The 27197-nt window shown below is 35.0% G+C and overlaps 1 protein-coding gene across 1 annotated transcript in view; it reads left to right on the top strand.

Annotated features, from left to right (window-relative positions):
• BRIP1 (BRCA1 interacting protein C-terminal helicase 1) overlaps positions 1 to 26259 on the top strand; it is a 188171-nt gene extending 161912 nt beyond the window's left edge. The window contains exons 16-19 of the mRNA XM_035026682.1: positions 1646 to 1758; positions 18890 to 18972; positions 21477 to 21803; positions 25338 to 26259. Coding sequence (XP_034882573.1) covers positions 1646 to 1758; positions 18890 to 18972; positions 21477 to 21803; positions 25338 to 26083 — 1269 coding nt within the window. The 3' untranslated portion in view covers positions 26084 to 26259. The remainder of the gene's footprint in view (positions 1 to 1645; positions 1759 to 18889; positions 18973 to 21476; positions 21804 to 25337) is intronic.
• Positions 26260 to 27197: the final 938 nt, after the last annotated feature.

Below are 27197 nucleotides of genomic sequence, written 5' to 3'. Positions count from 1 at the left end.
TTTGTTGACCCTTCCTTTTGCTTAGTTAGCAAAAAGTTTATCAGTTTTATGTTTTAAAAAACCCAACTCTTAGTTTTTTAACGATTTTTTTCTCTTGTTTTCTAGCCTTAATTTTATTCCTGCTCTCATCTTAGTTTCCATCCTTAAGCTAACTTTGAGATTGTTTGTTCTTTTTCTAGTTTTTTAAAATGGAAAGTTAGATTGTTTATCTGAGATCTTTGTTTTTTTCTCACTGTAGATTGTTTATCACTAAAACTTTTCTCCTAGAACTGCTTTTGCTGCATCTGATATTTTTGGTTTGTTGTATTTCCATTTTCATTTGTATCGAGATACTTTTTGAGTTCTCTTATTTCTTCTTTGATCCATTGATTGTTCACTTGTGTTATTTATTTCCACAAATTTGTGAATGTTCAGTTTTCCTCATGTTATTGATTTCTAATTTCACACCATTGTTGTTGGAAAAGATACATTATATGATTTCAATCTTCTTAAATTTCTTAAGACATATTTTGTGGTCAACATATAATGTATCCTGGAGAATAACCCATGTGTACTTGAGAAGAATGTGTATTCCGCTGCTGTAGATATAAACCCAGATCATAACAATATTATATTAAATATGAATGGTCTAAACATCCCAATTAAAAAGCAGAGATTATCAGTCTGAAAAACATTAAAAAATGAACCTTTGATGTATGTTTCAACATGAACAAATTCCTGGGGCGCCTGGATGGCTCAGTCGTTAAGCGTCTGCCTTCAGCTCAGGTCATGATCCCAGGGTCCTGGGATCCAGCCCCGCATCGGGCTCCCTGCTCCGCGGGAAGCCTGCTTCTCCCTCTCCCACTCCCCCTGCTTGTGTTCACTCTCTTGCTGTGTCTCTCTCTATCAAATAAATAAATAAAATCTTTAAAAAAAAAATGAACGAATTCCAAAATCATTATGCTAAATGAAAAAGACAAATGATTACATAGTGTGTAATAACATTTATAAGAAATCCTAGAAAAGGCAAAACAGAAAGCAGATCATTGGTTGACAAAGTCAGCAATGAAGGAGAGAGACTGAAAAGGAATAGAAAGGAGATTTAGGGGGTGCTGAAAATATTCTATATTAAGGTTATGATGGTGGTTGCATGACAATACATTTGTCAAGATTTCTCTATGTATACATTGGAAATTTGTGAATTTTATTCTATATAAACTATTTCTTGATAAAACTTTTGATTTAATCAAACAGCTAATTAATGAGTTGCATGGAGGAATTCAGGGAAATTAAGGATGAATAGGCATTTTTTTTTAAATTTTAATTTATTTTTAAAAGATTTTATTTGTCAGAGAGAGAGAGCACAATCGGGGGGGGGGTTGGAGGGAGAAGCAGGCTTCCCACTGAGCAGGGAGTCCGATGCAGGACTTGATCCCAGGACCCTGGGATCATGACCTGAGTTGAAGGCAGATGCTTAACTGACTGAACCACCCAGGTGTCCCTGAATAGATATGTTTTAAAGGAATTGAATAAAATTCAATACTGATATACTAAAAAACAAAATCTCTCTACCTTAATAAAATGTTCAGAATGTTAGAACTTAATATGATTTTTGAACTGAGCCTTAATTTATCTACTATATTTTTAATATTTCTTAAATTATTAGGTTGAACTAAAGCGACAATACAATGATCAGCACTCAAAATTGAGAGGTCTTTTACCTGGTCGTCAGTGGTATGATATTCAAGCATATAGGGCCTTAAACCAGGCCCTAGGTAGGTAAGTGAAATTTAATATAATGTTACTGTAATATTATCTGTGGCCAGGGCTATAGAAAAGATAGTCTTGCTACTTCTTAGGATAAATTTGATAGCATTTTCTTTTACTAGAATCTTAGGAACTGATATATTTTTAATGATAGATGTCACAAGTGAAAGCTGAAAAGAATAAATGAAACTCTAAAACCTCAAAATTTGCTAAAGTTTAAGAAGATTTATGATTGGGGTGCCTGGGTGGCTCAGTTGGTTAAGCGACTGCCTTCGGCTCAGGTCATGATCCTGGAGTCCCAGGATCGAGTCCCGCATCGGGCTCCCTGCTCAGCAGGGAGTCTGCTTCTCCCTCTGACCCTCCCCCCTCTCATGTGCTCTCTCTCTCTCATTCTCTCTCTCTCTCTCTCAAATAAATAAATAAAATCTTTAAAAAAAAAAAAAGAAGATTTATGATTGATCAAACAATGAATGTCACACAGAAGAGGTACTCAGTAAATGTTTAGAGAAGTTCACCACCAAACAGTAAAAATTTTATCTTGTGAATATCAGAACCTAGATGATGATTTTATGTGTATAAACCAAACCATTCAAGAAGACTTAAAAGAAACCATGCTTTTGGGGGCACCTGGCTAGCTCAGTTCGTTGAACATCTGACTCTTGGTATCAGCTCAGGTCATGAGCTCAGGGTTGTGAGATCAAGCCCCACTTCAGGCTTCAGGCTCAGCCGGGAGTCAGTTTGAGATTCTCTCTCACCCTTGTCCGTCCCCCTGTGTGCACTCTCTCTCTCTCTCACTCTCAAATAAATAAATCTTTGAAAAAATAAAATTAAAACAATTTTTTTAAAGCTAAAGAATTAATGCCAACTAACAATAACATTTAATTATAATACTTCTTTTCCTAAGGATTCTGGTCCATTAAGATTTGTGCTTTGTGGAGCTAGTTATTAAGTCACCATTTTATAACATAATTTTCATGTTGTAGAACATAGCATTTAATTTATAAACACTTTAATCCTTAGACTTTTAATAACCTAATATTTTATATTCCCTATTCATGAAATTGTAACTAGTTAAAACCATGTGATAATTTTTTCTTGTGGAAGCTGTAAGGCACTCATATAATCAAAAGAACACAGGTTAAGAATAAAATCATGAAAACATGACCATTTGACATATTTTCTGTTCAGCCAAAAGACCCACACCTAACTGTAATCTGACCTAACCAAATCCAGAATTTAAATTTTTCTCATCTTGTTCACTCACATTAGCCTATTTACACCTAAGCTTTTAGATTGCATTTGAGTTCAGATTTACAGATAGCTAATGACAGGACTACAACAGCTGGACTTAAGTCCCAGAACACATCACCCACTCCCTACCCCATCATTTAAAAATTATATTCTGCAGGTGTTTCCCTTCAAATTGAATGATTCGGTTCTATGGTTAATCTACTGATATGGTTAAGCTGCTGCCCTTCTCTGCCTAGAAATTTCATTGGTACTTGGCATCATGTTGCACTATAAATTGTTCTTGAAGCATTTCATCTGCTTACTTGGTGTCTCCCTGTTGTTGACCTGTTTTGTGTTCTTGTATTTGTATTTTAATATTCAGCAAATAGTTTCTAGGGGAGCCTGAATATTATTTAAAATTCTTGACTTTTAGTCACTATACTTAATTTCAGGACAGTAAATATTCTGACCTCAGTTACTATTTTTTCCTTTTAATATAGGCAGTGTATTGAATTTTAAGAAATCGTTTGAAGCAAAAATATATTTATATCCTACTTTGTCATTTATAAACATTTTCTACATATATTAAACAGGTTGTAAGAGATGAAATTACTTGTCTAGTATCACATAATTACTAAATGGGCCTTCATATCTTGGCCCCACCTACTTTTAAAACCTCAGGACCTGCTTTTTCATCCTTAGACCCTACCTTTATCCTCTAAAGCTCTCACTGTTAAACATAAAACATCTTATTATTAAACATACCATATCCTTTCACTACTCTCTGCTTTGGCATAACAAGCTATCGGACAATTCATTTGGCAAGTTTACCAATCAAAACCTAGTTGAAGGTCATGTCCTTCATGAAGATTTCTTTTTACTTTTCCAACTAGTTATTTACACCTTAGGAAATCCATAGTAGTTTATACATTATCTCTATTACACATATATCTCATTGTATTGTAATAACCTGTTTATATATCTGTCTCCTTCCCTAAACATGTATTTTACATTCTCAGCAAACAACTCTGCCTCAGCTTGGGGCATAGATGCTCAATAAATACTTGTTGAATTCGTGAAAAATGGTGGGTTTGGTCCTTTCTCCACTATACCATGTTGGCCAGAGAACGTCTGGAGCTTCAAAACATACTTTTCTAGAATTTCATAAAAAGACATGTGTTTGTAACATTGATATATAATACTATAGTTTTCATATTTTATTATTAATTAAAAAATTGATAGCCCAACTGTCATTGTATTGATTTTCAGGGAAACAGTATCAACAAGTAGCAACTTTTTATTACAAAGAAATACTCATTTAAAAATCAAGTGAATGTTTTACATCACTTGATAAAACTCATAATGTGTATTGATTGACATAAAGGTACTTATAACCAGGTACTCTTCTTATACGGGATAAGTCTAGAAGGTCTAAAGTAAGCAGAAACAAATGGAGTTTAAAAAAAAAAATCTTTTTTTTAAGACCACATGGGACTGTTAGAGTATTTGAAGTAATATAAGTCCATGAAATGTAATAACAGCCTTCGGGAATGTACCAGATGGTTTTGTGACCAGGTTACAACTGCACTATGAGTTTCCTAACGGGTCTGCTTTACTGAAAGTATAATCTTTGTCTCAAGTGGGCATAATTCATTTGAACAAGGCAGAATGAAAACAATGGAAAAAAGAAAAGGTGAAATTCTTTTCTCTGAACTGTTTTGGTAACTTAAATGCCTTTCTACCTTAGAACACTTTAAAATAAACCAAAATGGAATAAAAAATAGAGTGACACCCCAACTTTCCATTAATTTTCAACACTGGTCTATAATATTGGCAATATCCATCTTCCTGTCCTGCCTAATTTTGTGGTCTGATGCCTCAGAACCTAGAATTACTTTAAAATAATATTTTTAAAAAGTCATATAAAATTTAGATTGTTTTAAATCTCTGGAAAAATAAAACATTTATATTAATCTTCACCCCTCTCAAAATTCCACAAAACTAAAGGAATAAAAATGATAAAAATGCCAAAACTACAAAGTTAAAAAGAGTGGGAGAGGGAATGCTACCAGATGAGATGTCAGCAAATTTTGATCACTGAAGAACAGATGAATGATTGAGTGACTTAGCAGGCAAAAGAAAGCTGTTGTGAAAGTCAACAAGATTCTTCAGATTCAGGCATGGAAAAACTTGGGATGTGGGGGCACTCTAAAGTATCATTTAAAGTAGGATTAATCACAAAATAATTGATTGCAAGTTACTGTAAGTAGTAGACAGCCCCCCTCCCCACTCAAATTTACTCTCTGGAGAGATTGTATTAGAGAGTTTATATGTTCTTCAACTCCAGGTATAGCTAAGGATGTATTAAAGATGGGGGTTAAGAAAAGTCTGTTTATGGAATGTGAGAACTCTATCCCCCTTTTCTTCTCAGCTCTGCATAGGCTTATAATCAATCTTATATCTCCAAGGCAGGAAAGTATAGTATTCCTATCTAGAGATACTAATTACCTCATGAGTAAAGACCTACAGATAGTAGCAAAGTGGTCCGGTGCCTCCCAAAGTACCTTACTCTGGCACAGCTTCCCAGTATGTAAGCCATACCCCATGTTGGCAGAGCTACCAATCAACGTTTTCATACTTCACTCTTATGTAAGTGCAAAGAGTCATCACCAGATAATCAAAAAAAGTCTGTAACATGAAAAATACCAAAACAATATCAAGACTATACCAACAAAACAAAAACAGGGTGGAAGAACTTGTAGACAACAGAAGCAGTGCATTAGAACAGAGGTTGGCTGTTCTTTTTGGTCAAGTCTGTACAATAGAACAGAGGTTGGTCAAACTCTTTCTGTAAAGAAGTGGACAATACATATTTTAGGTTTTTTGGGCCATGTCCAGTTCTGCACCCATATTCTTTATTTTTCTTTTAACCTCTGAAAATGTGAATATCATTCCTGCCTTGCAGGCTGTACAAAAACAAAATATGGACCAGATTTCCTGTGTGGGCTTAGTTAGCCAACCCCTTATCCATAGAGGGTAAAATACTTCCTCCATGAAATAAGAACAGATTTATTTTAAGAAAAGTTTCTGGGCATTAACATGATAGCAAACTTTAAATGCAGAATTAGGCTCAGAAGATAAAATGGAAATTTCCTAGGTCAAAATAACAAAGAAAATTTAAAGATCAGTATGCAAGAGGCAATTTCTGATAAAAAGGAGATCTGTAGGAAGAGACCAGAGAAAATACAGAAGAAGAAAATATAGAAGAAAGAAAATATGGAAGAACTTAAACCTATCAAAGAAATAATTCAAGAAAAATGCTCAGAATTGAAGGGCATAATTTCCTGATTAAGGGGGCCCACCCAAGCACCAGTAAAGGGAGAAAAGCTACAAAGTACCTCACTGTGCAGTTTCAAAGTACCTGAGATAAAGAAAAAGTCCTAGAACGTTCCAGAGAGAAGAAAACAGGTCTCATACAAAAGACATGAAATCACAATTGAGAGACTCCTTAAAAATCAACATTAGAAGATAGAAGACAGTTTTAAATTATCTTCAAATTTTTGAGGGAAATTTTGACTTGCAATTGAAGTTTATACAACTCAAACGATCAATAAGCTATAAGATAGAATAAAGCCTTCAATATGCAAAGGACCTAAAACATTAGGGACACCTGGGTGGCTCAGTCAGTTAAGCATCTGCCTTCGGCTCAGGTCATGATCGCAGGGTCCTGGAATCGAGTCCCATATCAGGCTCCTTGCTCAGCAGGGAACCTGCCTCTCCCTCTGCCTGCCACTCCCCCTGTTCATGCTCACTCTCTCTCCCTCCCTCTTTCTCTCTGATAAATAAATAAATAAATCTTAAAAAAAAAAGGGACCTAAAACATTAGCTTTAAATGCACACCTTCTCAGGATGCTACTGGAGGATATGCTTCATCAAATAAGAGAAAATTCAGACAGAGGAATATCAAAGTTGCAGGAAACTGGAGTTCCAACCCAGAATAGAGGAAAAGAGAATTCTCAAATTAGGAAGGGAAGCTCTGGGATGACTTCCCATAGTAGTTAGTCTAGATTGGTTTCTGAAGATGGATTTTGACGGTACTTAGAAGAACTTTTACAGTGGTGGCAAAGTTTGGGAATTAATGATAGAATACATAGAAAAGCAAAAAAGGAGAGAGACAGTTATTAACTCTAGGGCAGAACAAAAAGTCTTGTATGAGAAAGAAAATGTAATCATAGTGTACAATATAACACCTGTAAATGGTTATCCACTGAATATTGATTACATAAGAATTGTGGTATAACTATCAGGAAAATGAAGAGGTGATGGAGTATCAGTGGTATAAGAGAAGAAACACCTTCTATAGGAAGAATCCATACATAATGTCTAAAGGTTAAAAATCAAGAAGTAGTAGTAGTTCTAAAAGTTATTTAGAACATGGAGGTAAATGAGTAGAACTATAATAAATTTAAGGGAATTGTTTCTGAGGATTGGGAATTGGAGATAAGGTATACATAGGTAAAAGAATTCTGTTGTTTTTTTTTTTTAATTAAAACTACTGTATTACTATTTGATTTTTAAACTATGCTTGTGTCTTTAAAATTAAAATTTACAAAGTTAAAATTAACTTTTAAAAAATAGGAGGTTTCAACTCTAAATAAGATGGAGTAAGCATACTACTGTCTTAAAAACCTAGACAGAATGCATGGAACAGCTATTTGAGTATTGTGAAAAGTAAATAGTGGCAGACAGATTTGGGAGAAGACTAGAATTCAAAGTATAAGTGAACTTTCTGGAGTAACTTTATTAATATCAGACAAAGTAGAGTTCAGAGAAAGAGTATTAGTGGAGTATTAAAAATGAAATTTATAAAATGATGAAAGGGTCAATTTGCCAATAAGATACAACAATCCTTAATGTGTATGCACCTAAAAACAGAGCTTCAAAATATATGATGCAATAACAAATCTGAATAGAGAAATAGATGAGTCTGCAAGTATAGTTGAAGATTTCATTTCCTCTCTCATTAATAGATAGAAGGAGTAGACAGAAAACCAATAAAGATACAGAAGACTTGAATGTTATTAACCAGCTGGATTGAATTGACATAGAGCACTCCATGCAACAATGTTAGAATAAATGTTTTTCCAAGTGCATAAGGAACATTTATCAATATAGACCATATCCTGGATGATAAACTGTACATTTTTTAAAAGAATTGAAATCCTAATGTGTTCTCTGACCAAAATGTAATTAAACAATTAAGTTAGAAATCAGTAATATTTGACAGAAAAAAAAAATACTTGGAAATTAAAACATTTTTTATAGTAAATGTCTAGTAATTTTAATTTTTAAAATTTTTTTTAATTTAAATTATAATTAGTTGACCTACAGTTCAATATTGGCTTCAGGAGTAGAGTTTAGAGGTTCATCATTTACATATAACACCCAGTGCTCATCATAACAAATGCCCTCCTTAATACCCATCATCCATCTATCCCATCCCCCACCCTCCTCCCTCCATCAATCCTCAGTTTATTCTCTACAGTTAAGAGTCTCTCATGATTTGTTTCCTCCTCTCTCTGTTTTCCCCTCCCATATATTCATCCATTTTCTTAAATTCCACATACGAGTAAAATCATATTAAAACCCTACTTCTAGTGGCACCTGGGTGCATAGTCAGTTGGGCATCTGACTCTTGGTTTCAGCTCAGGTTATGATCTCAGGGTCATCAGATCGAGCCCTGTGTCCAACCACACACTCAGTGCAGAGTCTGCTTAAGACTCTTTCTCCCTCTTCCTATGCCCCTCCCCCTCTCAAATTAATAAATAAATCATTTTTAAAAAACTATACTTCTAAATAATCCATAGATAAAGCAGAAAGTCTTAGGAAAATTAGAAGATATTTTGAGCTAATCAAAAATGAAAATGTATCTAACTATGTGAGCTGCATCTATAGCAGTGCCCAGTGGGAAATTTCTATCATTAAATGCTTATTTTCAAAAAGAAGAAAGGTCTCAAATCAATAAGCTTCTACCTTAAGGTAGGAAAAGAAAAGCAAAATAAATATAAAGCAAACAAAAAAGGAAATCAGTGAAACTAAGAATTAAAAAATTGATTTTATTTTTTTAGATTTATTTATTTGAGAGAGAGAGCAAGCACAAGCGGGAGGGGCTGAGGGAGAAAGAGAGAATCTCAAGCAGACTCCCTGCTGAGTGTGGAGCCCAACACAGGGCTTGATCTCAGGTCCCTGAGATCATGACCTGAGCTGAAACCAAGACTCTAGATGCTCAACTGACTGCACCATCCAGGTGCCCCTAAAAAATTGAGTTTAAAAAGATAAATAGAATTGGTAAATCTCTAGGTAACTGACAAAGAAAAAAGGGAAGCCACAAATTATCAATCTCTGGAATAAAAGAAGTCATATTACTATATACCCTGCAGATGTTAAAAAGATAATATGGAAAAAACTATACTATATGCATACATTCAACAACTTAGGTGAAATAGACTAATTCCCTCAAACCCACAAAGTACCAAACTCACTGAAGATGAAAAAGATAACCTGAATAGTCAATCCTCTGTCTAGTAAAGAAAATTTGTAGTTTGAAAAAAATCACCTAGATGGGTTCACTGGCAAATATTACCAAACATTTAAAGAAGAAATAGCAGGGCGCCTGGGTGGCTCAGTTGTTAAAGAGTCTGCCTTCGGCTCAGGTCATGATCCCAGGGTCCTGGGATTGAGTCCCGCATCGGGCTCCCTGCTTAGTGGGAAGCCTGCTTCTCCCTCTCCCACTACCCCTGCTTGTGTTGCTGCTCTCACTGACTCTCTCTCTGTCAAATAAATAAATTCTTTAAAAAAAAATAAAGAAGAAATAGCACCAATTCCATTTGATCTCTTCTAGAAAATTGTTATATTTTACCCACCTAGGTGGCTCAGTTGGTTAAGCATCTGCCTTTGGCTCAGGTCATGATCTCAGGGTCCTGGGATTGAGCCCCGCATTGGGCTCCCTGCTAAGTGGGGAGTCTGTTTCTCCCTCTTCCTCTGTCCCCCCATTCTCTCTCTCCCTCTCTCTGTCTCTCAAATAAATAAAATCTTAAAAATAGATGATAGAACCCTTCCCAATTCATTTTATGAGGCCAGCACTATCCTACTAAAACTAAAAGAAGACAATATAAAAACAAGAAAGAAAACTACAGACTAATATCTGTCAAAAACATAGGTGAAAATAATCTTAACAAAGTATTAACAAATTGGGTGAGATGCACAAAAATGACAGAGTAAAGGCCTCTGAAAATTCTCTAACAAAGGAATGAGAAAACAGGTTAAATAATTAGAATCAACTTTTTCAGAATTGTAAATTAACAAGTTTACAACATTCCAGGAAATATTTATTCATGAAAATTGCTGAATCTCATTAAGAACAGTGAATGTTGTGGGATTTTCATTTGCCCAGTTCCCATTCCCTCTCTTCAAGTTCACAGTTTTAAATCATGGTGAAAGCCAGTAATCTGCCAGCCACCCAAAGGGCTGGAACTTACTCCTTGAGAATTGTCATTATGGAACCTGTCTGGTGATTTCCTGGAAGACCCTATTCACAAGGCTATCTTTATATGACCTGGCTAGGAGCTCACCCAGGCAAGTAATGTTTAATTTCCCAACATCCTGAGATGATGACTAAATTTGGGCCAAATAATAAGCTAACTAAATAGCTTACTGGGAAAAGCTGGGAAATGAGATATACATAGGGGGCTTTAAAAGTTCTGATATATTCCTAGGACTTTAGTGGGCCATGCCTGTATATACAATGGTGCATATAACCAGGGATGTGCACATGCTCAGGAAAGACCTGAGAAGCCCCTAAGTTCTCACCTCTGGTTGACCTTGAGGCTCTGTTGAAGCAGGAAGAGAAGACTATGGCAGAGTTGTTTGTTACCTGCCTGGCTGAGGATCGAAAGCATGTTGAAAACATGTGGAAAGCCTCTTGGCAAATTAGACATATATTGGTTACAAATGTTTAAGGAAATCTTTGCCTAGTCATTAACTGACTACTAAGCTGATCTAGCAATGGTCACACATGACAGAAAACAGACTTTAAAAGAATTATCTTTAGAAAGTCACACCAGCAACAACAAAAATCCTTGAGCAGAGGGAAGAATCTGAATTGTACAGTTGCCACATTGTATTATTTAAAATGTACTTTTTTCAACAAAAATTATGACATCAAAGAAAGAAGAATGGATGTCCCATACACATGGGAAAAAGCAATCAATAGAAAGTGTCCCTAAGGTAGTCCAGACATTGTAGTTAGTATATAAAGTTATTTTAAATATAGCCAAAGAACTAAGGAAAATATGTCTAAAGAACTATAGGAAACTATGAAAATGATATCTCACCAAATAGAAATTTTTAAAAGAAGATAGAATCAATAATAAGAATTTTTTAAAAGAACTTAATGGAAATTCCGGATTTGAAAATTCCAGTAACTGAAATGAAAAATTCATTAGAGTGTCTCAACAGCAGTTTTGAGCAGAAAGAAGAATCAGTTCACTTAAAGGTAACTCAACTGAGATTATCCAGTCTGAGGAATAGAAAGGAAAAGAATGAAGAATAATGAACATAGCTTCAGGGACCTATAAGACCCCATCAAGCATACCAATGTTCACATAATGGGAGTCTTAGAAGGAGAGATGAGAGAGAAAGGAACAGAAAGATTAGTTGAAGAAATAAAGGCTGGAAACTTCCCAAATTTGATGAAAAACATTAATCTGCACATCTAAGAAAACCAGCAAATTCGAAGTAATTTAAAATCAAAGATATGTAGACATGTCATAATCAAACTGCTAAAAGACAAAGAGAATCTAGAAAACAGCAAGAGAAAAACAACTCCTCATAAGACATCCTCAATAATTTTAGCATATTTCTTACTGAAAACTATGGAGAGCAGAAGGCAATGAACTGACATATTTAAAGAAAAAGACTGTCAACAAAGTCTACTATATCTAACAAAACTATCCTTCAAAAATGAAGGAGAAAGTAAGACATTCCCAAATAAACAAAAATGAGAGAATTAATGTCTAGAAAACTTGTTCTACTCCCAAATCAAAAAAAAAAAAAGAGAAAAGAAATACTACAGGTGATCCTTTTCGGGTTGAAATGAAAAAACACATATCCAAAGGCAGTCACGTATCCATATAAAGAGATAAAGAGCATCTGAAAGGGATTTTCATAGAAATATAAAAAACAATATAAATGTATTTTATACTCTTTTTATCCTATTTGATTTTTAAAGCAACTGCATAAAGCAATCATTTTAAATATGTGGTGATAAGCATTGTCTTGGGGGTGCCCTAAACCACCACAGGTTCAGTAATTCACTAGGAGCAGGAATACATTCATCATATAGTTGTATGCACATATAGGATTTATTACATTGAAGGAATACAAAGCAAAATCAGCAAAGAGAATAGGCACATGAGCAAAGTCTAGGGGAAAGCAGGCAAAAGCTTCCAAGCCTCCTCTCTCAGTGGAGTCATATGGAACGCACTTAATTCCCCAGCAATGATTGTGGTAACATGTTTGAGATATTGCCAATTAGGGGAGCTCATAAAGACTCAGGACCCAGTGTTTTTATTTGGGGCTGTTCAGATAGACAGCCTCTGCCTAGCACTTCCCCAAAGTCCAACCTCTTAGAAACAAAGCAGGTGTTCAGCATTAATCATTGTTTGCACAAACATTTTAAACACAGGGAGCATCTTTTATAAGTCAATGATTGGAACCCTCCTGAAATCTAAGTTTCTAAACACTGAGTCTACCTTATATGCAGGCCTCTTTGGGGATAAGCAGTTTGGCATGCTGTTACCTCTTTTCTGTACAGGCATACGGTGTATAAAGAGGTAATTTATATTACAGTAATAACACAAAGATGAGGGGGGAATGAACAGAATTATATAGGAGCAACATTTTTGTATACTATTGAAATTAAGTTGGTATTAATCCACGTAAGATTGTTGTAAGTACAAGTGTTAATTAAAGCAGCCACAAAGAAAATAACTCAAAATGGTAAGAAATGACAAGAAATTAACATGATACATAAAAATACCTATTACGCACAGGGGGTGCCAGTGTGGCTCAGTCGGTTAAGCATCTGACTCTTGATTTCAGCTCAGGTCATGATCTCGGGGTCCTGGGGCGGAGCCCCACATCAGGCTCCGCACTCAGCGAGGATTCTGCTTGAGGATTCTCCCTCTCTCTCTGATAAATAAATCTTTATTTATTTATTTTAGAGAGAGAGAGCACAAGCAGGAAGGGTTGGGAGAGGGGGAGAAAATCCCAAGCAGACTCTGCACTGAGGGCTCCATCCCACAACCCTGATTTTTTAAAAAAAAACATGACCCATCTATATGCTGCCTCTAAGAGAAATACTGTAGTTAAGCATGCGCGCGCACACACACACACAGATTAAGGTACACAGATAGGAAAAGACTTACTACGCAAACAGTAAACAAAAGCAAGCTGGTTGATTATACTGGTATCAGACAAAATAGACTTTAAGACAAAAATTGTTAATAGAGACAATAAATATTCCTTTTTAAAAAGATTTTATTTATTTGTCAGAGAGAGAGAGTGAACAGCAGGCAGAGGGAGACACAGGCTCCCTGCTGAGCAAGGAGCTTGATGCAGGACTCGATCCCAGGACCCTGAGATCATGACCTGAGCCAAAGGCAGACGCTTCACTGACTGAGCCACCCAGCCATCCTGAGACAATAAATATTCTATAATAAATTTTCACTTCATCAAGAATATGTAACATTCAACTATGCAACACGTACACATATATGCAACTAACAAAAGGACCCTAAATCGTATGTAGCAAAAACTGTCAGAAATAGACAATTCAACAGTTAATAGTTGGATACTTTGTTACCCTACTTTCAATAATAGAACAATTAGGAAGAAAACCAAAAAATGTGAATCTTGAACACTATAACCCAGTGGTTATAAACCTAACACATCTATTACACTCCACCCTCCTAAGGTGCATGTGGCATATTCTTCAGGATAGACTATATGTTAGTCTACAAAATCAGTCTTCAAGAAATTTTAAATGGCTAAAATCATAGAAAGTATTTTTTCTGATCTCAGTGGAGGGAAACTGGGAATCTATAACAGGAGAAAAAATGGGAAACTCATAAATATGTGGAAATTAAGGAACACATTCTTAACCAGTGGATCCAAGAAGAAATCATAAGAGAAACTAGAAAATACCTTGTGATGAGTGAAAATGAAAACACAGTGTACCAAAATTTTGAAGAGACAATGAAAGCATTGCTCATAGAGAAATTTATAGTTGTAAATGCCTATATATATAGATATATATATATATATTTTTTTTTTTTTTTTAAGAAAAATCCAATCAATAATCTAACCTCCTACCTTCAGGAATTAGAAAAAGAAGGGCAAGGGGCGCCTGGGTGGCTCAGTTGGTTAAGTGGCTGCCTTCAGCTCAGGTCATGATCCCAGGGTCCTGGGATCAAGTCCCACATTGGGCTCCCTGCTCTATGGGGAGCCTGCTTCTCCCTCTGCCACTCTCTCTCTCTCTGTCTCTCATGAATAAATAAAGTTTTAAAAAATTTTAGAAAGAAAGAAAAAGAAGGGCAAGCCAAGCACAAGGCAAGCAGATCAAAGTGATAACAGATACCTGAATGGAAATAAAGGAGAGAGAATAGAAGATTCAGTAGAGGGGCACCTGGGTGGCTCAGATGGTTAAGCGTCTGCCTTCGACTCAGGTCCTGATCTCCAGGTCCTGGATTGAGGCCCACATCAGGCTCCGAGCTCAGTGAGGAGTCTGCTTCTCCCTCTGCCTCTCCCCCTGGTTGTGCTCTCTCTCTCTCTCAAATGAATAAATAAAATCTTAAAAAAAAAATGTTCAGTAGAAAAAAAATAAGGATAACAAAAGTTCTTTGAGAAGATAAAGAAAATTGACAACCTTTAACTAGACTGACCAAGAGAAAATACAAAAAGGATTTAAATTACTAAAATTAGGAATGAAAGAGGGGATGTTGCTTCCAACCTTATAGAAATATAAAGCATTATAAGAGAATGCCTTGAGCAATTGTTTCACAGCAAATTGCATAACTTAGATAGGATGGACAAATTCATAGAAAAACACAAGCTACTGAAACTGACACAGCAAGAAAAAGATCTGAATAGATCTATAAAAGTAAAGAGATAGAAGAATTAGTAATCAGAAGATTTCCCACAAAGGAAAGCTCAGGACCAAATGCCTTCACTGATGAGTTCTAGCAAATATTTAAAGAATTAACACCAGTCCTTTACAAACATATGAAAAATAGAAGGGCAAACACGTATCATCGTATTCTAGAGGCCAGCATTGCCTGTTACCAAAACCAATCAAAGACATCACAAGAAAGGAAAATTACACAGCAATATCTCTTATGGGTATAGATGCAAAAACTCTCAACAGAAAAGTAGAAAACTGAATCCAGCAACTTACTAAAGGATTATACACAATGACCAAGTAGGATTTATCCTGGGATTGCAAGGCTGGTTCAACATCCAACCAATTTTGTTGGTCCAACTAAAATCAATCAATGTAATATGCCATATTAATAGAATAAAATACAAAAACCATGTGATCTCAAGAGGAGAAAAAAGCATTTGACAATACCTAACACATTTTCATGATAAAATAAGTTCAGTGTAAGTTACAAGAAACATTCAGTATACAAAAATCAATCACTTTGTGTACAGAGGGAATAAACAATCCAAAAATGAAATTAAGAAGTCCATTTACATATTGTAATAGTGTTGTATGGTGACAAAAAGTAGCTACATTTGTCGAAGGATAGTATAGCATATAGACTTGTTAAATCACTATGTTGTAAACCTGAAACTAATGTAAAATTGTGTATCAACTATATTTCAATAAAAATAAATTTAAAAATTTTCATTTGCAATAGCATCAAAAAGAATAAGTTACTTAGGAGTAACTTTAACAAAAGAAATGCAAGATTTGTACACTGAAAGTCACAAAATATTGTTGAAAGAAATTTTTAAATAAATGGAAGAATTTCATGGATTGGAAGACTTATTGTTAAGATAACAACATTTCCCCAAATTGATCTGCAGAGATTTACTGCAATCCCAAACTACCAGCTGGATTTCTTGCAGAAATTGAGAAGCTGATCCTAAAATTTACATGGAAATTGAAGGAAACTAAGAATAGTCACAAAAATCCTGAAAAAGAACAAAATTGGAGAACTGGCAGTTCTCAACCTCAAGCTTATTGCAGTGCTACAATAATCGAGACTGTGTTGTACTGGCATAATATAGACATATAGAACAAGGGGGTAGAATTGAAGGTCCAGAAACAAACTCCCATATTTACAGTGAGTTGATTTTTGACAAAAGTGCCAAGACAGAGGGAGAAGAAGATGGTGGAGGAGTAGGAGGACCCTAGGCTTGTCTCATCTCATGAAGACAACTAGATAACTACCAAATCATCTTAAATACCCCAGAAATCAACCTGAGGACTGACAGAACAAACTCCACAACTAAAGGGAGAGAAGAGGCCACACTGAAGAAGGTATACTGTGCTTCTTGCTGTTCTCTGACTATGTCAGGTTAGCTCTTTCTCCAGGGTTCTTGCACTTGCATTTCTCTCTGCTAGAATATTTCCCTTCCATATATATACACAGCTCATCCCCTTACCTGTGAAGAATCTGTATTCAAATGATATTTTCTCAGTGCTCAATATCACCGTGTTTAAAATTTAGCACCCCCTACCAACATTCCCTATTCCTTTCCCTTTTTATTTTTTTCCCTTAATACTTAGTACCTTCTCATATACTATATAGTTTTCTTACTTCCTGCCATGGACTGAATTGTGCCCCTCTCAAATTCATATGTGAAAGCCCTAATCCCCAATGTAATGCTATTTGGAGATGAGGCCTTAGGAAGGTAATTAGGTTTAGATGAGGTTATGCAGTTGGGGCCCTCATGATGGGATTAGTGCCCTTATCAGAAGAGACACCAGAGAACTTGTCTCTCTCTTCCTCTCCCTCGTCTCACCCCCACCCACGTGAGGACACAGTGAGATGGCTAATATCTGCAAGCCAGGAGGAGAGCCTTACCAGGGAACTAAATCATTTCACACCTCTTGTACTTCCCAGCCTCAAGAAATGTGAGAAATAAATTCCTATTGTTTAAGCCTCCCCACCCCCAAAAATGTGCCAAGACAATTCAATAGGGAAAAAAATCTTTTTTAACAGATGGTGTTGGGATAACTGGATATCCACATGCAAAAGAATGAAGGTAGTCCCCTTCTTCACACCATATACAAAAGTTAATTCAAGATGGGTCAAAGACTAATGAGGTGTAAATCTTCTTGTCCTTGGATTAGGCAATAGTTTCTTAAATCTGACATTAATAGCACAACTAAAAAAATTAGATAAATTGGGCTTTGTCAAAGTTAAAACTTTTGTTCTTCAAAGAACACTACTAAAACATGGAAAAGAATTTACATGGGAGAAAATATTTGCAAAAAGTGTGTCTGATAAGGGTGTAGTATCCAGAATATATAAAGAACTCTTATAATTCAACAATAAGAAGATAAATAATGCAATTTAAAAATGGACCAATAATTTGAATAAGCATTTCTCCAAAAGATATCTACAAGTGGCACATGAAAAGATGCTCAATATCACTACTTAATAAGGAAATGCAAATTAAAACCACAGTGAAATGACACTTCACACTTCCTAGAGTACATATAATGAAAAAGATGGATAATAACAAGTGTTGATGAGGGTATGGAGAAATAGGAAATCTCACACAAAGCTGGCAGAAATGTATAATTGTGCAAGTGCTTGGGGAAAAAAGTGTGGCAGTTCCTCAAAAAGTTAAACATTGAATTCTGTACAACCCAGCAATACCACTCCTAATTGGATTCATATGAGAATTTGTACCCAAATGTCCATAGCAGCATTATTCACAATAGCCAAAAGGTGGAGACAACCCAAATGCCCATTAACTTATGAATGGATAAATACGATGGAATATTATTTAGCTGTAAAAAGGAATGAAGTACTGATACACAATGGAAGTAGCCTTGAAAGCATCATGCTAAGTAAAAGAAGCCAGACACAATACGCCATATGTTGCATGATTCCAGTTACATGAAATTTCCAAAATAGGCAAATTAAAGAGACAGAAAATATATTCATGATTGCCAGAGAATAGGGGGAGTAATTGGATAATTGGGAGTGACTAGTGGACACTGGGTTTCTTTTTGGTAACATAAAAATGTGTGCTAGATAGTGGTGTAGGTTGCACAACTTTGTAAATGTACTAAAAATCACCAAATTGTACACTTAAAATTTTTTTTAATAATTTTTAAAGATTTATTTATTATTTTAGAGAGATTACATGGGGAGGAGGGGCAGAAGGAGAGGGAGGTCTCAAGGGAGAGAATCCCAAGCAGACTCCCCACTGAGCACAGAGCCTATCGCAAGCCTCAGTCTCCCAACCCTGAGATCATGATCTGAGCTGAAATCAAGAGTCGGACACTTAACCAACTGAGCCACCCAGGCACCCCTTGAATAATTTTTAAAATTAAAAAATTTTTTTAGCAAACCAAATCCAACAATCTATAAAAAGAATAATGTACCATAAGAACATATGGTTATCTTAGGAATGAAAGAGGGAGAAAGACTCTCAAGCAGATTCCACACCGAGGGCAGAGCCTGGTATGGGGCTCGATGTCATGACCCTGAGATCACAAACTGAGCCGAAACCAAGAGCCAGATGCTTAATCAACCGCGCCACCCAGGCACCCTGTTGGGTTTTTTTTCAAAGTCATTTTTGTTTGATTTTTCTCCCTATTTTTTTATAGGTGTATTCGACACAGAAATGATTGGGGAGCTCTTATTCTAGTGGATGATCGTTTCAGGAGTAATCCCAGTCGATATATATCTGGTAAGATTCTCACTGGGCTTAGAGTAAGAATTAATAACAATCTTTGGTATTTAATAACTGCTAGTTTTAAAGAAAAATTTTGGACAGAATTTGAATTATTAGATCAGACATGGAAAAATTCACATTGATGGGAAATCTAGCCTTTTAATGCTTATGTGTTTACAAAAAAATCTTTATAGAGGAGAATCTGGTTAGTTACTAACAAAGTATTAATCAATTAGGATCCTTCAATATCATAGAATGTGGGATTTAATTAAGTAACAGAATAATAATTTATTTAGTATTGTCAGGGAAAAGGCTGTTCACAGGAATGAATTTTCCAAGAAATAAGTTTACATTTAAGCACATAAGCACATCTTTGGATGCTTAGGATTCTTCATTCTTTCATTCTAGATTATACTGAAGTTTGTTGATTGTTTAGAAATGCTTCAGCTGTTCTACAGTTCACGTTAGAGCTAGTATTTTCTAAAAGAAAAAAACACAAACACCACTGTTGGCCTCAAGATGAAGTAGATGGTCATTTTTCCCCACTCAGATGAACAAATACTATGTGCCTAGAGTTTTTATTCAGCAGTCACACAGTCCCTTTAGAGTCAATACCAGGAATCCATCTGTTATTAAAGAACTGTTGGAAATACTTGCATCTTTATTATCTTTAAAGCTAAAAAGTTCATACCGTACTATGATGAAGAGATACAAAATTTTAAGTTTCTTTCAGATTAGCCACCTGTGGGTATGGACTCTTTTTCTATTAGAGAGCCTTATATTTGATTTGATATTAAAATGTATCCACCTGGATTAAAGCACTCTTTTCTGCCCTTTCCATGTAAAGGAAGCCATTGAGCTTAGGTCCAGACATAACTCAAAGCAAAATGTTAAGTGCTTACGTTCAGTCAGCAGGTGGAGCTCAGATTCTTTGAGTTTTCAAAAGCAACCTGACATTTTACACTGAAAAAGCTTTCTTTGATTACAGAAAGTTCCAAATATGAAAGAAGTGACTATAATACTAAAGTTTTTCAATTTTAGAAAGTTTCATGTTTAATCCGTATAATTATTTTCCCCAAGCAAACAAAAATAAAGAACTTTAAGGGAAATGCTTATTTAAAATGTTCTTCTAGGGGCACCTGGCTGACTCAGTAGATAGAACATAGGACTCTTGATCTTGGGATTGTAAGTTTGAGCCCCACGTTGGGTGTAGAGATTACTTGAAAATAAAATCTTTAAAAAATTAAAATGTTCTTCTTGTCAATTATACTTCAACAAAAAAAATGCAAAATCTGAAAACAAGTTTTTCTTATTTTAAAATCTTGAAGTTAAATTTTTACCTGATAGTTCAGATTTGGTGAGGGTTTTTTTTTTTTTTTAAGATTTTATTTTTAAGTAGTCTCTACACCCAACGTAGGCCTTGAATTTACAATCCCAAGACCAAGAGTCGCATGCTCCACCTACTGAGCCAGCCAGGCGCCCCTGAGAGATTTTTTAAATTAAGAATTTTTCATTATTTCTGTATGGGTTTTTTTTTTTCTGAAATTCATAAAAGTGTGAAGTCTTCTTATCTAGACAATAATAGCACAACATACAAATTCCTTTTGATGGCTAGTCTTTGTTTAAATTCAGTTTGCATTAACTATAGAACACAATTTGATTTGCATTAAATATAGAAAAGCTCCATTAAAAAAAAGTAATGTATTTGAAATGAATGTATTGCAACTTGAAGCCCTGTCTTATTTTTCTTTTAGCTTAAAATACCATAGTGACTTTTTAAACGACTTCAGAAGATGATGATAGTTTTAGTAACACCAGCAGAGTTTATTTTCTTAAAGTCCAAATATCTGATTTTGAATTTCATTCTGAAATGAAACAAAACACCTTACACTGTCAATATGGTTCAAAGTTATACAGTTTCACATATCACAGGTCAAATCATATCCCTTACAACTTGATTATTTATATATTAAAAAATAATTATATAATAAATAGTCAAACAGGACATGATTTGTCCCTAATAACATTGTTATTCCTTTCATTCCTAGGATAGTTTAAGACATATTTGGAATTGAGGGAGAAGGGCAACAAAAAAACCTATGAGACTGGAATCTTAAATTTATTTTCACGAAAGAAATCAAAATTAGAAAGTTGGAATGGAAGACTGTGTTGTTTACAACTTCTAGCTTCCCTAAAATTAAAATATAAGCAATATTTGTTGGGAATTATGAAATTAAATTTGCCTTATTTCCCCAGTTATTCTAAACTGACAAATAATACCTTTCTCCCTTTCCAATCTATTCCCACTGCCTGTTTCCTCCCTCCAGTTGATAATCAGTGCATATAAAGAAAAATGTTACTGATGCATGAGCAGAGTGTACATGTGAAGATGTTTAGGCAGGAAAAATATTGAGAATCATTCTATATATCCTAAATTGATGTGGATTACTTCATTAGAAAAATTATCTAAGTGTATTCTTAATGCATAATAACTTCCTGGGGTTTACTTTTTTCCTTAGGACTTTCTAAATGGGTACGGCAGCAGATTCAGCACCATTCAACATTTGAAAGTGCACTGGAGTCCTTGGCTGAATTTTCCAAAAAACACCAGAAGGTCATTGATGTATCCAAAGAGGACAGAAAGTTTATACAGGACAGTGAGTCTACACTTGAAGTGACCCATTTGAAGGACAATAGTTTAACTTATTTATCAGAAGCGGCAAGTCATCTAGCACCAGAAAATCCTGGGAAAGGTGAAGCAAAAATGTGTGTCCAAGAACAACAGTGTCCTAAAATAACTAAAAGTCCATCTCTACCAAGAGGTATCATCTCCAGAAAGGAAAGAGGTTTGAGAAGTTTTGCCTATTTACATTTGATAGAGAAGTCTTTTGTTATATCTAGTGAAATGATATTTATTGTGCTATAGATTAATTTCCTTAAACATGTTGGTCTGAAATAGAAGGTGTTATCATAAAATAATGAAATAGTGTGGTGTATTGGAATGGGAACAGACTTTTGTCAAGAGACCTAAGCATATTTTCCAGTTTTCCACTTACCAGATTTGCCACCACCTAGCTTTGTGACCATGAGCAAGTCACATAACTTTTTTGAATCTTAATAGAAAAAGGAATCTCTGCATACCTATCGCTGAGGTTGGGCTGTAAAGATCTAATAAGATGATAAATATCATAGCATGGTAAAATACTGTACAAATGGTACATGTTTTTCTAAAGACTATATTAAAAATTGGTCTAATTTATAGATTCTTCTCTTACATGAATTTCTTAGTTTAGGGAAGTGAGAGTCATTTATTCTAAATGATAAAAAAATAATTTTTAAAAATATATTAGAGGGGTGCCTGGGTGGCTTAGTTGGTTGAGCATCCGACTCTTGGTTTTGGCTCAGGTCGTGATCTCAGGATCATGAGATCAAGCCCTACGTAGGGCTCCATGCTCAGCAAGGAGTCTGCTTGAGATTCTTTCCCCTCCCTCTGCCCCTCCCCTCCACTTGTGTATGCACTCTCTCTCAAGTAAATAAATAAATAAATATTAAAATATATATATATTAGAATATAATACTCTGTGTCAGGGATTGGCAAACTGTGGCTTATGGACCAAATTTGGCCATCTGTTTTTGTAAATCAAGTTTAATGGAACATAGTCACATCCATTCAGTTACATATGGTACACAGCAGCAGAGTTTAGTCATAGTATGTTTTGCACTAGAACAGCATAATTGAGGACATACATACCTCAGAGATATTGCGAGTTTGGTTCCAGACCACCACAATAAAGCAAATATCACAATAAAGCAATTCAAATGATTTTTTTGTTTCATAGTGCATATAAAAGCTATGTTTACATTATACTGTAGTCTCTTAAGTGTGCAATAACATTATGTCTTAAAAAATAACGTATATATCCTAATTTAAAAATACTTTATTGCTAAAAAATACTAATCATCTGAGCTTTCAACAAATCAATCTTTTTGCTGGTGGAGGGTCATGCCTCATTGTCAATGGCTGCTAACTGATCAGGGTGGTGTTTGCTGAAGGCTGGGGTGGCTGTAGCAGTTTCTTAAAAAAAGACCACAGTGAAGTTTGCCACATCAATTGACTGTTCCTTTAACGAAAGGTCTCTCTATAGCATACAATACTATTTTATTCAAAAGTAAAACTTCTTTCAAAATTGGAGTCAGTTCTCTCAAAACCTGCTGCTACTTTATTAGCTAAGTTTATGTAATATTCTAAATTCTTTGTAGTCATTTCAACAATTTTCACAGCATCTACACTAGGAGTAGATTTCATCTCAAGAAACTACTTTCTTTGTTCATGCATAAAAAGCAGTTTCTCTTCCATTGAAGTTTTGTTATGAGATGGCAGAAATTCAATCACATTTTCAGGCTTCCCTTCTAATTCTAATTCTCTTGCTATTTCTACCACATCTCTACTGAAATCTTGAATCCCTCAAAGTCACCCATGAGGGTGACTTCCAAACTCCTCTTAATGTTAATATTTTGACCTCTTCCCATGAATCATGAATGTTCTTCCTGGCATCTAGAATGGTGAATCCTCTCCAGAAGGTTTTCAGGGTTTTTTTGCCCAGATTCATCAAAGAAATCCTATCTATAGCAGCTGTTGCCTTACAAAAATGTATTTCTTTTTTTTAAAGATTTATTTATTTCAGAGAGACCGAGAACACGAGCAGAAGGAGCAGAGGGAGAGAGAGAATCCCAAGCAGACTCTGTGTTGAGCACAGAGCCGGACGTGGTACTTGATCTCATGACCCTGAGATCATGACCTAAGCTGAAACCAAGAGTCAGACACTTAACTGACTGTGCCACCTAGGTGCCCCCAAAAATGTATTTCTTAAATAATAAAACTTGAAAGTCAAAATTACTCTTTGATCTATCTTGGTTTCAACATGTCTTCCTCACTAACCATATCATTCCTAACTTTTGATTTAAAGTGAGAGACAAAAATAAATAAAGTGAGAAACATGCGACTCTTCCTTTCGCTTGGACACTTAGAGGCCATTGTAGGATTATTAACTGGCCTAATTTTAATATTGTTGTGTCTCAGGAAATAGGGAGGCCTGAGGAAAGGGCAAGAGATGGGGGAACAGCTGGTCAGTGGAGCAGTCAGAACACACACATTTGTCTGTTAAGTTCACTATCTTACATGGGTGTGATTTACAGTGCCCCCAAACAATTACAATGATAACATCAAAGATCACTGATCACAGATGACCATGACAAATATAATAATAATGAAAATGTTTGAAATACTGTGAGAATTACCAAAATGTGACACAGAGACATGAAGTGAGCAAATCCTTTTAGAAAAATGTTGCTTGTAGGCTTGCTTGATTCAGGGTTGCCACAAACTTTGAATCTGTAAAAAATGCAGTATTAACAAAGTGCAATAAAAGGAGGTATGCCAATACTTGCAACAGATACAATATGACCCTCAAAGCCTAAAATCTTTACTGTCTGGCCAGTTATAGAGGAAGTTTGCCAAACCGTGGTCTATATCAATGGATATCATTTTAATTGTTTTAACTAATATATGATAATTTAATATATCAAGTATTAAATATTTACTTCGTAGTGTCTGGTGGCTTTTTAAAAAATAAATATCAGGGGCGCCTGGGTGGCTCAGTCGTTAAGCATCTGCCTTTGGCTCAGGTCATGGTCCCAGGGTCCTGGGATCAAGCCCCGCATCAGGCTCCTGGATGCTCAGCGGGAGGCCTGCTTCTCCCTCTCCCACTCCCTCTGCTTGTGTTGCCTCTCTCGGTGTGTATCTCTCTGTCAAATAAATAAATAAAATCTTTAAAAAAATAAATAAAAAATAAATAAAAAATAAATGTCATAGTGAATTCAAGGCCATTAGACTGGTAATTAGGAAACCTAAGTTCTAGTTTGGATCTGAGTACTAACCAGTTTTATAACTTTAAACAAATAATTTAGTCTTTGTGGTTGCCCGTTTCCTTTAGGGAATTAATCTAGGTCAATTTTTCCCAATACTTGGCTAGTGGATTTTCAAGGCAGATTTTTATAGTGTGTTTCCCCTGTTACTCAGCCCTCTTCCTATTCCTTTTTACCCCTCCTTTTTTCATTCACTGCTGAGGTCCCTAGTGTGGAATTTGATAGTTTACCAGACAGCATTATAACTTGGGCTCAGAATCACTGGAGACCTAGGAATCCTTTCAGAGTTCACATTTTGTGCTTTATGTTCTAAGATGGAAGTCTTGCTTTAAATTGTGGGCTTTAAATTATGATCCTATATGGTTATTTCAGTATTTTTAACAAAAATTACGTTAATGTGACAATTATTATATTAGGAGCAGAAAATTAACACTCTTAAATTTTTGTATTCATAGATGATCCTGTATTATTGGAAGAGTCCTCCCAGGCAGTGAAAGCAGAAAAAATTGTGATTTCCAGGTCCACAAGCCCAACCTTCAGCAAACAGACAAAGAGAGCTAGCTGGTCTAGCTTTAATTCTTTGGGACATTGTCTTACTGGTGAAATTCTGACTGCAGCACCTAAGTTCAGGTCACCAGAGGACTATACCTCTAGTGTCTCCACTTTCAAAACAGAAAAGGGATGTAAAACAGTTTTGCCACTCGTTGATAAATGTGAGTCCTCATCTCTGACGGTAAACGCATCATTTGGACCATGCCCTCAATCAGAAAGCACTATTTCTTCAATAAAGATGGATTCTAATCTTCTTAAAAGAAATGATTCCAAACAGCTGTTCTGCTGTGAAGCAGCCCTGGATCCGGACACTGAATTGTGTCTAGTTGGTGAAGAAGCTGAACTTTCTACTTCACATAGAGCTTCTGAAACAGAAGCAGAGGATGAATCTATCTATTTTTCACCTGAGCTTTATGATCCTATGGATACAAATGAAGAAAAGAATGATCTAGTTGAAAGTGATAGAGACAATAGATTGGCTAATCATTCAAATTGCATTTTAGTTGAAGATCTTTTTGAAATTAGAACTATGAAAGGAGTGGATTCAGTCCAAGAAATGAAAGCTGAGGATTGCACAGACACAAAGTTGAATGGACGCATGCATATTAAAGAAAGTAAAATCGATAACATTGGTAGTAATGTAATGTAAAAACAACTCATATAAACGAATTGGAACTGGGGAAAACTTGTGAAACAGATATAAAGAAGTTTAAACAGTCTCCTTCCAAAAATAAAGGTGTGTTCCCTGGTGTTAGGTAATGATACTTAACTGTAACACTATAAATATATGCTGTCATGCTTAATGACAATTTCTACATTGGATAAATGGTATAAGTTTTTTATTTTAAAAATATTTTTCACTTTAATTCTTTGGTATTAGAGTTTTTAAAAAGTCTTATGTTCAGAATGTAAGTTTTATTGTTTTTGAGTTTTGACAAAAGTGATTCGTACAAAATATTTTCCTCTAACAAGTTTTCTTTACCTATAAACAATTTAAAATTAATCTGAAAGATATGTCTTTTCCTTTAAATTTCACATAAATACTTGTATTTTATAGTCCTCTTCATCCATTTATTTTCATACTGATACATAAAAATGAATAGCAGTCCAAAGTTTTCTTAAAAAGTTTATTCCCATATTAAACTGCCTACTTAAAAGCAATTAAGGATTCAAAAGAAAACTGTGTTTTTATTTGATATTGCTTTACATTTTTCTGTTTTTGATGAACCAAAATCAAGCACATTTTAAGCAAATTATGTAAAGTTACAAAATGCCAAATGAATGACTCCTAATTTTCAATTCTAATTATTTAGCTTCATCATCATTGTGGAAAAAAGTGACATGTTCTAGCATGAAGGCTATAATTATGAAACAGGATAGAAAACTTCATATATAAATTTTATAAGTAAACCCAAACATGTAACTGCAACCGAAAAATGTTCTCTTATTGTTCACTAATTTTTCTGTAAATTTTGACTTTTTATGTATTTGTGAATGAAGCTATACTTCTGATCAATAATGGTTATAAAAGATGCACTTCTCTGTCATCATTCCAGAAATATATTCACTCATCTTTTCCTAAGAAACATTGTTATTCAGTGCACATTTAGGCTTCGTGTGGGTGATTTGAATTGAAATGTTATGAGTTGTCAAGTTGTGGATGTGGTTTATTATTTTCAAGTCAAAATTCCCAGCAGTCAAGTATTTTATATATTCATTTGGGTAAATGAATTATTATTATATATGTATATATTTGCTTTTAT

This window comes from Mirounga leonina, unplaced genomic scaffold (genome assembly GCF_011800145.1).
Source record: "Mirounga leonina isolate KUSES-001 unplaced genomic scaffold, KU_Mleo_1.0 Mir_200, whole genome shotgun sequence".
Taxonomy (NCBI): domain Eukaryota; kingdom Metazoa; phylum Chordata; class Mammalia; order Carnivora; family Phocidae; genus Mirounga; species Mirounga leonina.
This window is presented reverse-complemented; position numbering and strand designations above follow the sequence as displayed.